The 14637-nt window shown below is 44.2% G+C and overlaps 1 protein-coding gene across 12 annotated transcripts in view; it reads right to left on the bottom strand.

Moving 5' to 3' along the window:
- Positions 1-14637, bottom strand: part of mef2d (myocyte enhancer factor 2d) — a 112965-nt gene that overhangs the window by 36124 nt on the left and 62204 nt on the right. For 10 of the 12 annotated variants that reach the window (XM_030395230.1, XM_030395229.1, XM_030395227.1 and 7 more), the window contains exon 4: positions 8353-8490. In XM_030395230.1, coding sequence (XP_030251090.1) covers positions 8353-8490 — 138 coding nt within the window. Of the gene's footprint in view, positions 1-8352; positions 8491-8627; positions 8763-14637 lie in introns of all 12 variants that reach the window. The other 2 variants (XM_030395235.1, XM_030395228.1) reach the window with 1 other exon arrangement.

The raw sequence follows: 14637 nt of genomic DNA on the forward strand, positions 1-14637 counted from the left end.
CAACACAACCAATCACAGCACGGAGAGTGTTTCCAAACAGGTTTTATATTTTAATTACTAATTACTAATTTTTCATGTACAAAAATATAAATTTTTTAAAGTTTAATTTGAAATCAGTGAGGAATTGTTTCACTTAAAGGTCCTTCTCTCTTCTTCTTCTTCTTCTTCTTCTTCTTCTTCATGTATTTCATCCTTTCAACGTCAATGCTGAACTTGTGCTAATGAAAAAAACTTGTGCTGGAATTTTACGGATACAAATAAATAGAGAACATAAAATAATGATAATTTATCATCCTGTTACGCATCTTAAATCCCCATTAAAAATGTCAAAGTCCGTCTCTACAGCGTTTGGTTTGTCCACTCTGGGCTACTGTAAAAACATGGCGGACTCTCTGGAAGAGGACACGCCCCCTCTGTAGGTATAAAAATCTAATTTTAAGGTAACAAAACCACAAAGATTGTAAATAAAACACAACAATAAATATTATATTACATTCCTGCTGATAGATCATCTTTAATCCTGCATACTGGACCTTTAAAAATACCTTCACAGCACTAAAATCTGCAGTTTATCAATAATAATCGAGTCGTTTCTTCAGACTGGAGCCGTTGCAGTTTATTTATTTCAACTTGCAACAGAAAATAACTTGTTTCAAGAATTCTTCCAGACTTTGAGAATAATGTGGGTCACTGCACACGAATGACAATAAATTAAAGCTGATCAGAAGTTGATTTGCATTGGAAATAAGCTGAACCAGTTTCTCTCCGCGCCGACAGAGAAGCTTTTATTTTCAGAAAATGATGTTTAAAGAGCTCAGCGACAAAGAGGAATGATTTTATCGGCAGGTTTTTAGAGTGTAAATACAGTTTTTTTTTTATATAATGAGTCGGATCCAACAGACATACTGATGTTTTGCATTCATCAGAACATTAAAGGGATATTCCGGTGTAAGTTTAATCCATGGTCTAAATCACCGTGAAACTGTGTTAGACTCCCTCTCGAGAGATCAAGTTAGCAGACCGCTAATTTATGGAGTTTTATCAACCTCAGAAACGACCGCACGACAACAATACACTGCAGTAAATGGATCCAAATATAAACCGCCACCAAAAAGCCACAAATAATGCTCAGAACAGCACCAAACTTCAGCAACAGTACAAATAGGGTCTCAGCACATAGTCCGGGGCATCTAACCTCCGCTAGCTTAGCTGGATTTCTATTGTGAAGCTAAAAACAGACTTCAACTCTCCTCCATCAGCTTCCGGGTCGGGGAAGTCCCGACGCGACGATTACCGAGTGCGGTTAGAAATGCTCAATTCCGTTCTTTTCCCTGTCCGCTCTCGATAATAACTGTTATAAACTGGCAGGTAAGACACATATGAACTTTGATTGCTTTTCCATGGAGTCATAATCATACATTTTCATCCATGAGCCGCGGAACTCTACTGCACTCGGTAATCGACTCGTCGGGACTTCCCGTCAACAGGAAGCTGCTGCAGAAGAGTGGCTAAATTTAGTCAGCTTTTCAGTAGAAATCCAGCTAAGCTAGCGGAGGTTAGATGCCCCGGACTATGTGCTGAGACCCTATTTGTACTGTTGCTGAAGTTTGGTGCTGTTCTGAGCATTATTTGTGGCTTTTTGGTGGCGGTTTATATTTGGATCCATTTACTGCAGTGTATTGTTGTCGTGCGGTCGATTCTGAGGTTGATAAAACTCCGTAAATTAGCGGTCTGCTAACTTGATCTCTCGAGAGGGAGTCTAACACAGTTTCACGGTGATTTAGACCATGGATTAAACTTACACCGGAATATCCCTTTAACTGAATACTTTAAATCATTATTGATCTTCTAACCAGAATCTATTGAGCAGGATATAAATCTGAGAGTTGAGAGAGTCTGTTTTAAATGGAATAAAACATATTAAAACATTGGAAACATTCCTTTAAAGTAAGCACACACACCCACACACACACACACACACGCACACACACACACTCTCGCTCAGTTCCAGCATGCACGGTGACTTGGTGGAGAAAAAAGGCCAAAGAAGCTGCGTCGCCTTTCACATCTCATGCTTCAGGTTAAGACACGTGTCGCAGCAGCGGCGGGTTATTGCGTCGTGTTATTGGCGACATTTTTCAGAGCGTGCCCGTCACATTCCAGCTACATCCCACCACCACCACCCGCTGACATGAGCTCATCACCGGGGGACATTAGGGAGACGTCCTACTGTGTGCGAGAGCTTCCTGAGCAGAAATACTTCATCTAACACACTTTCTTTATTACTTTTTCTCTGAGAGTCGATGACCAGACAGCCCGCGGGCCTGGTATCATAAAAAAATATCAAGGGCAAGGACCTCGGGTTGTCCAGCCGACCGACCCATTTCACCCTGTTCCAAGTCAATCTGAAAAGAAGGACTTCTATATATAGAATATGGGCCAGTGCTGCTCTGTACTGTACTAGAACTGCCTGGGACCCAGTTCTAACGCAGAGGAGGAGGACGAGGGCACCTTCCTGCCCTCCATCTCCGCCTCGCCGTTTCCTCCTCGCTAACTTTTTTATTTTGGGGGAGGGAGAGACGAGGGAACAGAGGAAAAGAAGGAAATGTTGTCTAATATTTGGTAACGCTTTATTTTGAAAGGGTACAAAAAGAGGCTGCATCATTTCTTAATAACTTTGCAGGAAGTTTTGGTGGAAATAATGATTCTATTTGGTCCCAATTATCAAGAAAAATATGAATATCTTTGAATAAATATTATATAGCCAATATACTGGCTGATGTTCACACATTCTTTTAACAAAAATATCCCTCAAAGATCACAGATATTAAACTTCACCTAGAATTTAATAATTAAAAACTATCCCGAGCATTTCAATCTTTAAAAAAAGTTATCTATCGTCAGGCTCAGTTATTTATTTATTATTGTAAACTTTATCTTCTGTAAATGTAGACTTACACCCAGGAAACTTTAATTGAAGATGTTAGTGCTGTAAACTCCAGCACAATTTAATATTTCATGATATTTTCTGAGTGAATTCTGACGGGGAGGTTAAACAGGATCAGTCTGTCGGCGCGTCGAGCTCTGATCCTTCAGGTTTCTGAGATTTTAAAATGTCACCCGTCAGAGTGTGAAGAGGGACGTTTGCTGTAAAGACAGAGCGAAGTGGCGACCCCGGGGGGCGGGTGGAGATAGCAGCTGACAGCACTGCACCACTGCACACCGGCCAAGCAGAGAGAGGGGGGGAGTGTGAGGGGGAGTGGAGGGGAGGATGATGGGGGTGAAGGGTTAGTGCAGAGGGGACGGAGGATGTGCACCATCCTGACGGGGCTGAGGGAGGGCGGGGCTCGTCTGCAGCCTGACAATATTTAGATATGAAGACGGGCAGGACCGAGGGAATCGAACCCATAACACTGATTTTTTTTCCTACTAAGTCAAGCTTTCTTACCAATATGACCCGAGCTAACAGAAACTTGAACGCTCTTTGTGAAACTAATAACTGCAGCTAATCACGAGGACATCAGGTGATTGGACGAACACTTCCTGCTCGCCGCTGCGTCACCTAAAACGTTCCGTTCAGCCTCCGCTGTGTTTTCAGTGCTCGCTTAATTGCGACCAAAACTTCCGCCGCACCACAAACGATCCTCCTTATGTCGCCTCTCCTCTCCTTTCATTGCCGGGCTCTAATGGCCTCAACAGGACCTCCATGAAGGTGCCAGCTCCTGGTTGCTAGGAGATCGCTGACATAACCACCAAACCCTCTTCGCTTTCTTCGCTAAATATGAATTTTAACCGCGTCCTCGCCCCGCTCTGCACTGTGCACCGCCGAGCATTAATCCACGTTTTTTTTGAAGAATTACAAGTGAATTTACATCTGCCCACTCCAGCTCCATTTAACACCCGGATGCTGCAGGAGGGTTAATTGGGCTTCTGCTCGTCATCCTGCCAGCTCGGTAAATAAACTGACCGGGAGCTTTTTTTTTGCTTTCCTCTCGCGTGAGGAAGCTCGAGGCCTCTTCACAAAAAGAGGCGAGAGAACAGCCAGAGGAGCTCTCACAACCAGGGTGTGTTTCCTGGATGCAAAGGGTTTAAAATCAGAGTGAATTTAACTCACGGCCTAGTTTTGCCTTCCCCTCTCCCTCGTGTCCTCGTTCTATTGTCACGTCGTGTTTGTTAGCAGCTGTGGATGTGAACACAAAGGCGGCATCAGAGAGGTGTCGCGGCGACCTTTAGACGTCGCAATACTTTGTTACTGCACCAAAGTACATTTTTACTTCACTTGAGTATCTGTTTTTTCAGCCCGCTGTCGACTTCTCCTCCCTTAAATCTGAACACAAACATCTGTCTTTCATTTATTCCTTTAGTCTGAACACATCTGACATTAAACTGTTGGCTGATTATTCTCTAGTTTTACTTTAAAGTGGATTTAAATGCTGAGAAGTGACTTATCACACAAAGTGACAGCCAAATATTTAAAAAAAAAATCCCAAATTCGACGTGATGAACTGTGCAGCCGGAGCAGCATTTTTTTTGACTTTCATGTTTCACATCCTGCCTGTTCACATTCACAGCGCGCCTCTACAGGAGACACTCATTCGTTCAGCTCCTTTGCTCAAGGGCACCACGGAGCTACTTGTTAAAAGGAAGAAATCTATTTCTTATTCAATTTCCCCGGCACTGAATCTCAGAGCCAGAAAAAGGATCAAACCAGAGGCCCTCCGGTTAACAAAAAAAAAAAAAAGCTTCCTTTTTTTTCTCGCCCACCGCAGCGCCAGCGTTACATGAACAGATACGTTAGCTGGCGGGCTCGTCTCGCCGAGTGTCCTGCCCATTCTCCCTCGCCACTCTCTCCCTACCTCAGGAGGTATTTTAGTACAAGTGGGATTAAGCTTGTATATCCCGGCCCCTAGCTGTCATGCTGGGGATTATGATGCGGAGGGGAGGAGTGGGTGGTGGTGGTGGTGGTGTTGGTGGTGTATGCATCCGTTTGCTGGCGCCCTGTGAAAGGTGCGCCGGGCAAACCGGGCAGGCTGAGAGACCGGAGGGCAGCGTGGCGGTGACATTACACCCTAATGTTCGGCTGGCGTCCAATCACAGAGCGCCAGGAGCTGCAGCTCTGCAGGGGAGCTGGACTGAGATATACTCTTCTGTCTCGGCAAACGAGTGAAGCGGCTCGGTTTTCTCTCTTAGGCGTGACGTGAAGGCGATTAATATTTATTTTGTTTTAAAGACAGACACCTGAGTTTGTTTATCTGGTTTGTTCAACTCTGCCATGAAGTGATGTGCAGCTCTGGGTGCGTTCAACTCAGTTTAACTAACAAATGTTATTTCTGATCCCTGTAACATCCTGGCCCTCGGAGACGACATATGACAGAGCGTGCTTTAAAAAAATGGCTTCCATAACCAAAAGAGACGAGTCAGAAATGACCAAAATTAAAAATGAGAGGGTCGGAGCAGGGGAGGACATCCTGACTGGATCGGATTTATTGTGAATTTAAATTTACTGAATGAACATCGTGCTGAATTGAGGAAGACGTGAAACTAGTTATTGAGACCATAAACTCATAAAAAAACTGTTTACTGAGGTCATAAATCAAGTGAGAAGCAGGCTCTGTTATCATAAGCTTACATACATTCTGACTTCTTTATGAAACCAGTGACGTCGCAAGCATTGAAGCATTTTCCTCATAGGCTTCAATCATAAAGAGAGGTCTGTAAAACTGTTGACAGGAAACCTCCAACTGCAAACAAGTTCAATAATGACGGTGTGAAGTCTACGAAGGTTTCAGGAAGTCAAACCAGAAGCTAGAAAACTATTCGAGCTTTTCTCACCGGCTCCGTCTTTGCACTGGATATCCAGTTCTTATAAATCTATGACGTCTTCATTTCCACAGTACAAGCAGTCCCTGAAAAGTTCTGTGCTGGCGTCCCTCAGGAGGGAACGCCGGGCTGCAGAAGGTCAAACACAGAGCTTGTTTACAATCTCTCTGATCCGGTTATGTCTCCAGATTACATCCTCAAGAAAGTCACATTTAAGGCACAAACTGACCCGAACGTTTAGAAGAATTATCACATGTATGGTTTAAAGAATAACCCGCCGTCTGACTCTCTAACACGACTCGTGTCCCGTCCCCCGGTGACCAATCAGAGGAGCCGGCAGACAGGAAGCGGGGCCGTAAATCGAGTGCTGCTCATTAAAGTGACATTAATGGCATTATTGAGCACGGAGGAAAAATGAATCACGGAGAAATTGGCACAGGAGCGGCGTGGTAAAAAGGGGGTTGGCGGGGCGCCAGTCAGGAGGCAGAACCTGGATAATGTCAGGAGCCGGAGCAGAACCGCTCCGCCAACAAAGTGACCTCAGTAACGCCGCAAACGAGGAGCAGTTAGCGAGCGCAGCGCTGGCTTTTTCTTCTCTGCTACCTGCATAATGTCAGGGAGTAACCTCCGCCCTGCCTGCTGCTGGTTTCCTCAGTGTTGCTCAGTGTTACACGATCGGTACGTTCAGCCGAGCGATGCGGGCGCTCTGAGGCATCCTCCGAACGTGTTGATTATTACCATAAAGCATGATTTCCCCGCGCGATAACAGTTGCTATGCCAACTTTTGTGAAAAACCGGGGACCTAGTTAGCACTCCTCTCCTTCTGTTGTTTATTCTTGTACATTACTGAACTCGCGGCGGCTCCAGAAAACAGTGTATTAAAGCCATAATACTCCAGAGGATGCTCTTCGCTGTGATGACTCTAACTTCAGATGAATAATCACAGTGAAGCATGGCCTATTTGGTGTTATGCTGCTTTTTCTCTCACTCACACAAAGTTATATTTGCAGAGCGGAGACATTTTCTTCATCCTAGACGTCCCTTTTTGATTAAAACAAGACGTGAAGTCTGGCAGCACAGGTGGATTACGTCGGGCGGTTTCGAGCGCACATGGCGCATTTCAAAAATAGTCTAAAATTCGGTCTTGAAAAACGACAACTTGCGTCATGAAAATGAAGGAAAGTAACTCCTGATATCTCAAAGGAAAGGTGATGTGTTGAAACTGTTGAGGCCAAAGATTTAGTGCATGTTTATTAGTACGCATCATTTCTGCTGCTGTTGGAAGTTTAATCAAAGCAAATCAAAAGAAGAAAGTGGCGTGGGATCATGGGAGTTGGTGTTCTCGCTGTCGAACAACCGCTGATGAAAATCTATCTGTGTGACTCACAAACAAGGTAAGAATTATTCTTGCTATGTTCACGTTAGACGACGTTTCCCCAGAATTTCAGCGATTAAACGAAACGCACCGTTACCTGAAGTAGACGTGGGGATTTCTCAGGGTTTTGAAAATGCTTTAAAAATGTTTAGAATAATATAAATTCAAGGTCTGGTCCTTTAAGACATTTTAATGCAGAAATGTTGGATGTTATATCTCTAAAGATTAAATAATGGTTCAATCAACTGAGAGAAAATGTATCTGTAACGATTCTGATCATTCTGATGCGGCTGCTGAAAATGAAATTCGGATTTGTTTTTGTTTCATTTTCTAACATTTAACAGCTCAAACTATCATTTGATCATCTGCAGATCACTTGAAAAATTAAATAATATTACATTTCAGTCCTGATTTCAGAGGTTTGCCCTGAGAATCCAAGATATTGATTTATTGATCCAAGCTGGCTGCGCTCCTACAGCACACCCTGCTTTATCATCTAAATAAGACGAAGAAGACTTGAAACAAGCGTCTGAGAGCATTTGAATGCTTTGATAACTTAAAATAAATTTCTGACAGATTATGGAGCAAACTATTATTGCAGATTACTCAAAAATGTTCTCTAAAGCGAACCGTAATTTGCAGAACGAACATCACGCTGTGCTGAAGAAGACGTGAAACTAAAGAGTCGAGACCAGAAACTCATTAGTGAACTGTTTACTGGGGTGATTAATCAAGTTAGAATGAGGGTCATTTTCTCATAAGCTTCCATAGAATCAGACTGTTGGACAAAATAACATCTGCTGCAGTTTTCTGACATATCACAAATGATAAATTAAAAATAATAACTGGTTGCAGCGCTTGTTTTGTAAGCGTTCCCTCAGCTCGGCCTCTCTGCCCTCCCTACCTTCACCTGCCCGGGCTCACACCATCAGAGGGGGATTGTGGGTAGTGATTTTGCGGGTGGGGGTGAAGGTGCTGTTGGTGAGAGGTGGGGTGAGGGAGGTAGAGGGGGAGTGATGGTGAAGGCGAGTGCTCTGTGAGTAGTCAGGCCGCCATCAAGAGCCGGAGAAAAAACACCTCCGGCAGCAGGGTACCAGCATGAGGAGGGGGGCGGGGTTACACAGAGGGAGGTGGGGGTGGGTGGGGGCGGTACTCACTGACAGCCTATAGTTCTGCATCATTTTATCAAACTCCTCGTCAATTTTTTTGTATTTCTCCTCAGTGCGGGGGGTGAGGGAGAAGGGCTCCTCGGGGTCTGGGCTCTCAGAGTCCCGGTGCTCTTTCTTGTTCAGAGCCTTCGTTCCCCAAACAAAAGACAAGAAGAGGGCAGACAGACAGACAGAGAGAGAGAGAGACGGTAGATAGAGACAGAGAGGAAGAAGAAAGAGAAAGGGTAGGTTAGATAAGGTGACAAAAGTGTGACGGTACTCACGCCGTAGCGTTTGAAGAGGCTGTCCAGGTCCTCGGTCTTGCGGTACTTGTCCTCGTTTAGCGGGCTTTGGTCGATGGAGTCGTCGCCGTCGGGCTCGGGGCTGTTGCAGCCGTTAAAGCCTTTCTTTCGCAACGTCTGAGGCGGTCAGAGAAGAGGGTAGAGGAGGAGAAGGAGGAGGCACATTTACATTTCATCTCATTTCATGCACAGTTTTTCTCCTTTTTGGATTTTCACCACTTCAAGCACATTTTTGTGAAGCCATTTCTTTTTTTTTTCTCCACATTTCACAACAAACACAAATGACCAGTTTTGATTGCACCACATCTGCCGACTCCCACACTGTTCATCGCGTGAAAAAAAAAAAAAATGAAGCAGCAGAAGTCAGATGGAACAGTTTGACCCCGCTGATGACATACGAGGATGTTTTTTTTTCTCTCTCTCTCGGAGAAAAACAACATTCTCCTTCTGATAATCCTCCATCGATTTGTCAGGTCAACGTTCGTAACATCTGCCGCCCACGTGAAAGCAACTTATTACCACCGAATCTGCGCCCGCTCACCCGGCAGGTGCTCTCGGGGAAGACGCGGATTAAAAGGGTGAAGGAACTGCTGATTCAAACTCCAACAGGAGAAAAGCGTTTGAAATCATAAGGTTGCGGCGTTGGAAAAAAAAACAAGCGCCCCCATCTTTACCGAGTTATAGATCTGCCGGAGCTGCCCGCGGCACTTTCACGGGGCGGTAAAGTGTATAAACCTGAGCCGCGTGTCAGAAGACACAGTGAGGCGTCTCACCTCGACACACCAGCTAATCAACAGTGTTACTAATTGGTGTGAAGCTTTGCGCCGAGGAAAGTGGTTGAGCGAAGCAAAAAGGGTAAAGGGTGTGTTAGGGAGCAGGCGGTGGTGTTAGCGCGTGGCTAACGGCAGTCAGGTTGTGTCAGTGTTAGCACACTTTGGAAAGGGCGAGAGGAGAACGAGTGAGAGCGGGGGAGGGAGGGAGGGAGGGAGAGAGAGGGAGAGAGGCAGGCTCTTATTTTGAGAGGATTCTGCTAAACGAGATTTGCCGTTAAGTAGCTTTGCCTGGTGGGCCCTTGACCACACAGCCAAGCAGAATGGATCTTAAACCGGAGAGCTGGAGAGCCTTCTGTGGTCCAAATACAAGCTTTAGCCCTGAGTGGCATAAGATGAAGAGAAAGAGGAAGAAAATCCCTCCGCCTTGAAACCTATCAGCAAAAAAAAGGAAATAAAGGAAGAACACTGCAAAAAATAAAATCTACGTTTTATAAAATCACTTCCACCTTCAACCGAGTCCTGAAAACATCAGATTTTAGCTTTTAAAGTTTCATTAAGAAATAAATGTTGGTCAAGAAGTGTTAAGAAAATATTGATATGTCTTTACAGAATATTGGAAATGATTCAATACTATTTCGTTTTCAACAAACATCCTGCTGCAGTGCCAACATAGTTTCTCCCCTGACAACATTCAGAAGGAAATTAACTTAAATGCTGCTATGCTCAACAGACGATAGCTTGAAAATGAAAATAAAAAATGAAAATCTAAAATATTAAGCCCTCTGTGTAAATTTATTTCCCCTGGGTGTCAAAAAATTCTAGAAATATTTATATTTTTCCAGCTATTATATCAAATTTATAACTGCCAGTATTCTGATGACACTGCTGTATTTGTTGACTGTGATCCATTTCAAGAAATTCCTAGAAATTACAACATATAAAAGTATCTTTAATCAAGACAAAATTGCTTTTTGGTTGATTTAAAGATATTTCAAACACGTTTTTTTGTGTTGGAAACAGGCTGGAATAGATTTTCATTTAGCTGTAAACTAGAAAAATAAGCTAAAAAGTGGAGGACTTTATATCATCAGGAGGAGGAGAGGAGGACTTTATATCATCAGGAGGAGGAGAGGAGGACTTTATATCATCAGGAGGAGGAGAGGAGGACTTTATATCATCAGGAGGAGAGGAGGACTTTATATCATCAGGAGGAGGAGAGGAGGACTTTATATCATCAGGAGGAGAGGAGGACTTTATATCATCAAGAGAGGAGAGGAGGACTTTATATCATCAAGAGGAGGAGAGGAGGACTTTATATCATCAGGAGGAGGAGAGGAGGACTTTATATCATCAGGAGGAGGAGAGGAGGACTTTATATCATCAGGAGGAGGAGAGGAGGACTTTATATCATCAGGAGGAGGAGAGGAGGACTTTATATCATCAGGAGGAGGAGAGGAGAACTTTATATCATCAGGAGGAGAAGAGGACTTTATATCATCAGGAGGAGGAGAGGAGGACTTTATATCATCAGGAGGAGGAAGGAGGACTTCATATCATCAGGAGGAGAAGAGGACTTTATATCATCAGGAGGAGGAGAGGAGGACTTTATATCATCAGGAGGAGGAGAGGAGGACTTTATATCATCAGGAGGAGAGGAGGACTTTATATCATCAGGAGGAGGAGAGGAGGACTTTATATCATCAGGAGGAGGAGAGGAGGACTTTATATCATCAGGAGGAGAAGAGGACTTTATATCATCAGGAGGAGGAGAGGACTTTATATCATCAGGAGGAGGAGAGGAGGACTTTATATCATCAGGAGGAGGAGAGGAGGACTTTATATCATCAGGAGGAGGGAGAGGAGGACTTTATATCATCAGGAGGAGGAGAGGAGGACTTTATATCATCAGGAGGAGGAGAGGAGGACTTTATATCATCAGGAGGAGAGGAGGACTTTATATCATCAGGAGGAGGAGAGGAGGACTTTATATCATCAGGAGGAGGAGAGGAGGACTTTATATCATCAGGAGGAGGAGAGGAGGACTTTATATCATCAGGAGGAGGAGAGGAGACTTTATATCATCAGGAGGAGGAGAGGACTTTATATCATCAGGAGGAGGAGAGGAGGACTTTATATCATCAGGAGGAGAGGAGGACTTTATATCATCAGGAGGAGAGGAGGACTTTATATCATCAGGAGGAGGAGAGGAGGACTTTATATCATCAGGAGGAGGAGAGGAGGACTTTATATCATCAGGAGGAGAGGAGGACTTTATATCATCAGGAGGAGGAGAGGAGGACTTTATATCATCAGGAGGAGAGGAGGACTTTATATCATCAGGAGGAGAGGAGGACTTTATATCATCAGGAGGAGGAGAGGAGGACTTTATATCATCAGGAGGAGGAGAGGAGGACTTTATATCATCAGGAGGAGGAGAGGACGACTTTATATCATCAGGAGGAGAGGAGGACTTTATATCATCAGGAGGAGGAGAGGAGGACTTTATATCATCAGGAGGAGGAGAGGAGGACATTATATCATCAGGAGGAGGACTTTATATCCTCAGGAGGAGAGGAGGACTTTATATCATCAGGAGGAGGAGAGGAGGACTTTATATCATCAGGAGGAGAGGAGGACTTATATCATCAGGAGGAGGAGAGGAGGACTTTATATCATCAGGAGGAGAGGAGGACTTTATATCATCAGGAGGAGGAGAGGAGGACTTTATATCATCAGGAGGAGGAGAGGAGGACTTTATATCATCAGGAGGAGGAGAGGAGGACTTTATATCATCAGGAGGAGAGGAGGACTTTATATCATCAGGAGGAGGAGAGGAGGACTTTATATCATCAGGAGGAGAGGAGGACTTTATATCATCAGGAGGAGAGGAGGACTTTATATCATCAGGAGGAGGAGAGGAGGACTTTATATCATCAGGAGGGAGGAGAGGAGGACTTTATATCATCATGGAGGAGGAGAGGAGGACTTTATATCATCAGGAGGAGGAGAGGAGGACTTTATATCATCAGGAGGAGAGGAGGACTTTATATCATCAGGAGGAGGAGAGGAGGACTTTATATCATCAGGAGGAGAGGACTTATATCATCAGGAGGAGGAGAGGAGGACTTTATATCATCAGGAGGAGGAGAGGACTTTATATCATCAGAGGAGGAGAGGAGGACTTTATATCATCAGGAGGAGGAGAGGAGGACTTTATATCATCAGGAGGAGAGGAGGACGACTTTATATCATCAGGAGGAGAGGAGGACTTTATATCATCAGGAGGAGGAGAGAAGGACTTTATATCATCAGGAGGAGAGGAGGACGACTTTATATCATCAGGAGGAGAGGAGGACTTTATATCATCAGGAGGAGGAGAGGAGGACTTTATATCATCAGGAGGAGGAGAGGAGGACTTTATATCATCAGGAGGAGGAGAGGACGACTTTATATCATCAGGAGGAGAGGAGGACTTTATATCATCAGGAGGAGGAGAGGAGGACTTTATATCATCAGGAGGAGGACTTTATATCCTCAGGAGGAGAGGAGGACTTTATATCATCAGGAGGAGGAGAGGAGGACTTTATATCATCAGGAGGAGAGGAGGACTTTATATCATCAGGAGGAGAGGAGGACTTTATATCATCAGGAGGAGGAGAGGAGGACTTTATATCCTCAGGAGGAGAGGAGGGACTTTATATCATCAGGAGGAGGAGAGGAGGACTTTATATCATCAGGAGGAGAGGAGGACTTTATATCATCAGGAGGAGGAGAGGAGGACTTTATATCATCAGGAGGCGAGGAGGAGACTTTATATCATCAGGAGGAGGAGAGGAGGACTTTATATCATCAGGAGGAGGAGAGGAGGACTTTAATCATCAGGAGGAGGAGAGGAGGACTTTATATCATCAGGAGGAGAGGAGGACTTTATATCATCAGGAGGAGGAGAGGAGGGACTTATATCATCAGGAGGAGAGGAGGACTTTATATCATCAGGAGGAGAGGAGGACTTTATATCATCAGGAGGAGAGGAGGACTTTATATCATCAGGAGGAGGAGAGGAGGACTTTATATTCATCAGGAGGAGAGGAGGACTTTATATCATCAGGAGGAGGAGAGGAGGACTTTATATCATCAGGAGGAGGAGAGGACTTTATATCATCAGGAGGAGGAGAGGAGGACTTTATATCATCAGGAGGAGGAGAGGACTTTATATCATCAGGAGGAGGAGAGGAGGACTTTATATCATCAGGAGGAGGAGAGGACTTTATATCATCAGGAGGAGGAGAGGAGGACTTTATATCATCAGGAGGAGAGGAGGACTTTATATCATCAGGAGGAGGAGAGGACTTTATATCATCAGGAGGAGAGGAAGACTATAAATCTGCTTGGAAATCCTCCAAACAGACGCTTCTCACATGTGCAGAACTTGCCTTAGAAAAATCACGTTTTAAGTTTTCTTCAGTATCACAGTGATCCAGTGATAGTTGTCTGAACATCCACAGGTTCACTGCTAACAGGAGGTGTTAACAGATAATTCTGCAAAGTTTTAATCACGTTTTGCAGTAGTCCCTGAACGTCTCCAGCTACTTCAGTTATTTAGCAGAATGCTGCAACTCTGACTTTATATCATCATGAAAGTGAGGAGTTACTGTACCGACTGAATGTTTTATATTTTGTGGTGAACTTTCTCCTCTGAGGACTCAATCATAGATCACAGAGACAAACAAGATTCTTTATGGTGTCATAGATTATCAATCAGATACAAAGTACTCTGAGATCATATCCAATATCTCACACATTCTTTTATTTCTTTTAATTAATTATGCCGTGTCAAGTGCGACTGCAGCCTCGTGGTGGTCTGATTAAAACATTAGCACATGTTTCTCGACTGAGGATGATTCAACCGCATGCAAGTCGACCTCGGATGAGCAGCCGGCGGTAACTCGTACCTGCGAGAGCTCTCGACACAAAAAAAAGCCCCCGAGGAGGCAGAGACGGAGATTCCTTTAATTTTGGATGAATTAAGTCTTAAATCTTCAAAACAGGTGAGGGCAGGAGGGTAATGATGCCATGTGGATGTCACGTAAAGAGACTTTCAGTTTTAATAACAATGGCGCTCTTTGATATGAATCTCATTAAAACTGGAAGCCGTTATTATCATCGCAGTGTCAAAGCCGCGTTTTATCTACCCACAGAAACGGGTTATTAGACAGATT

The sequence above is a fragment of the Sparus aurata genome, chromosome 17, assembly GCF_900880675.1.
Source record: "Sparus aurata chromosome 17, fSpaAur1.1, whole genome shotgun sequence".
NCBI lineage: Eukaryota > Metazoa > Chordata > Actinopteri > Spariformes > Sparidae > Sparus > Sparus aurata.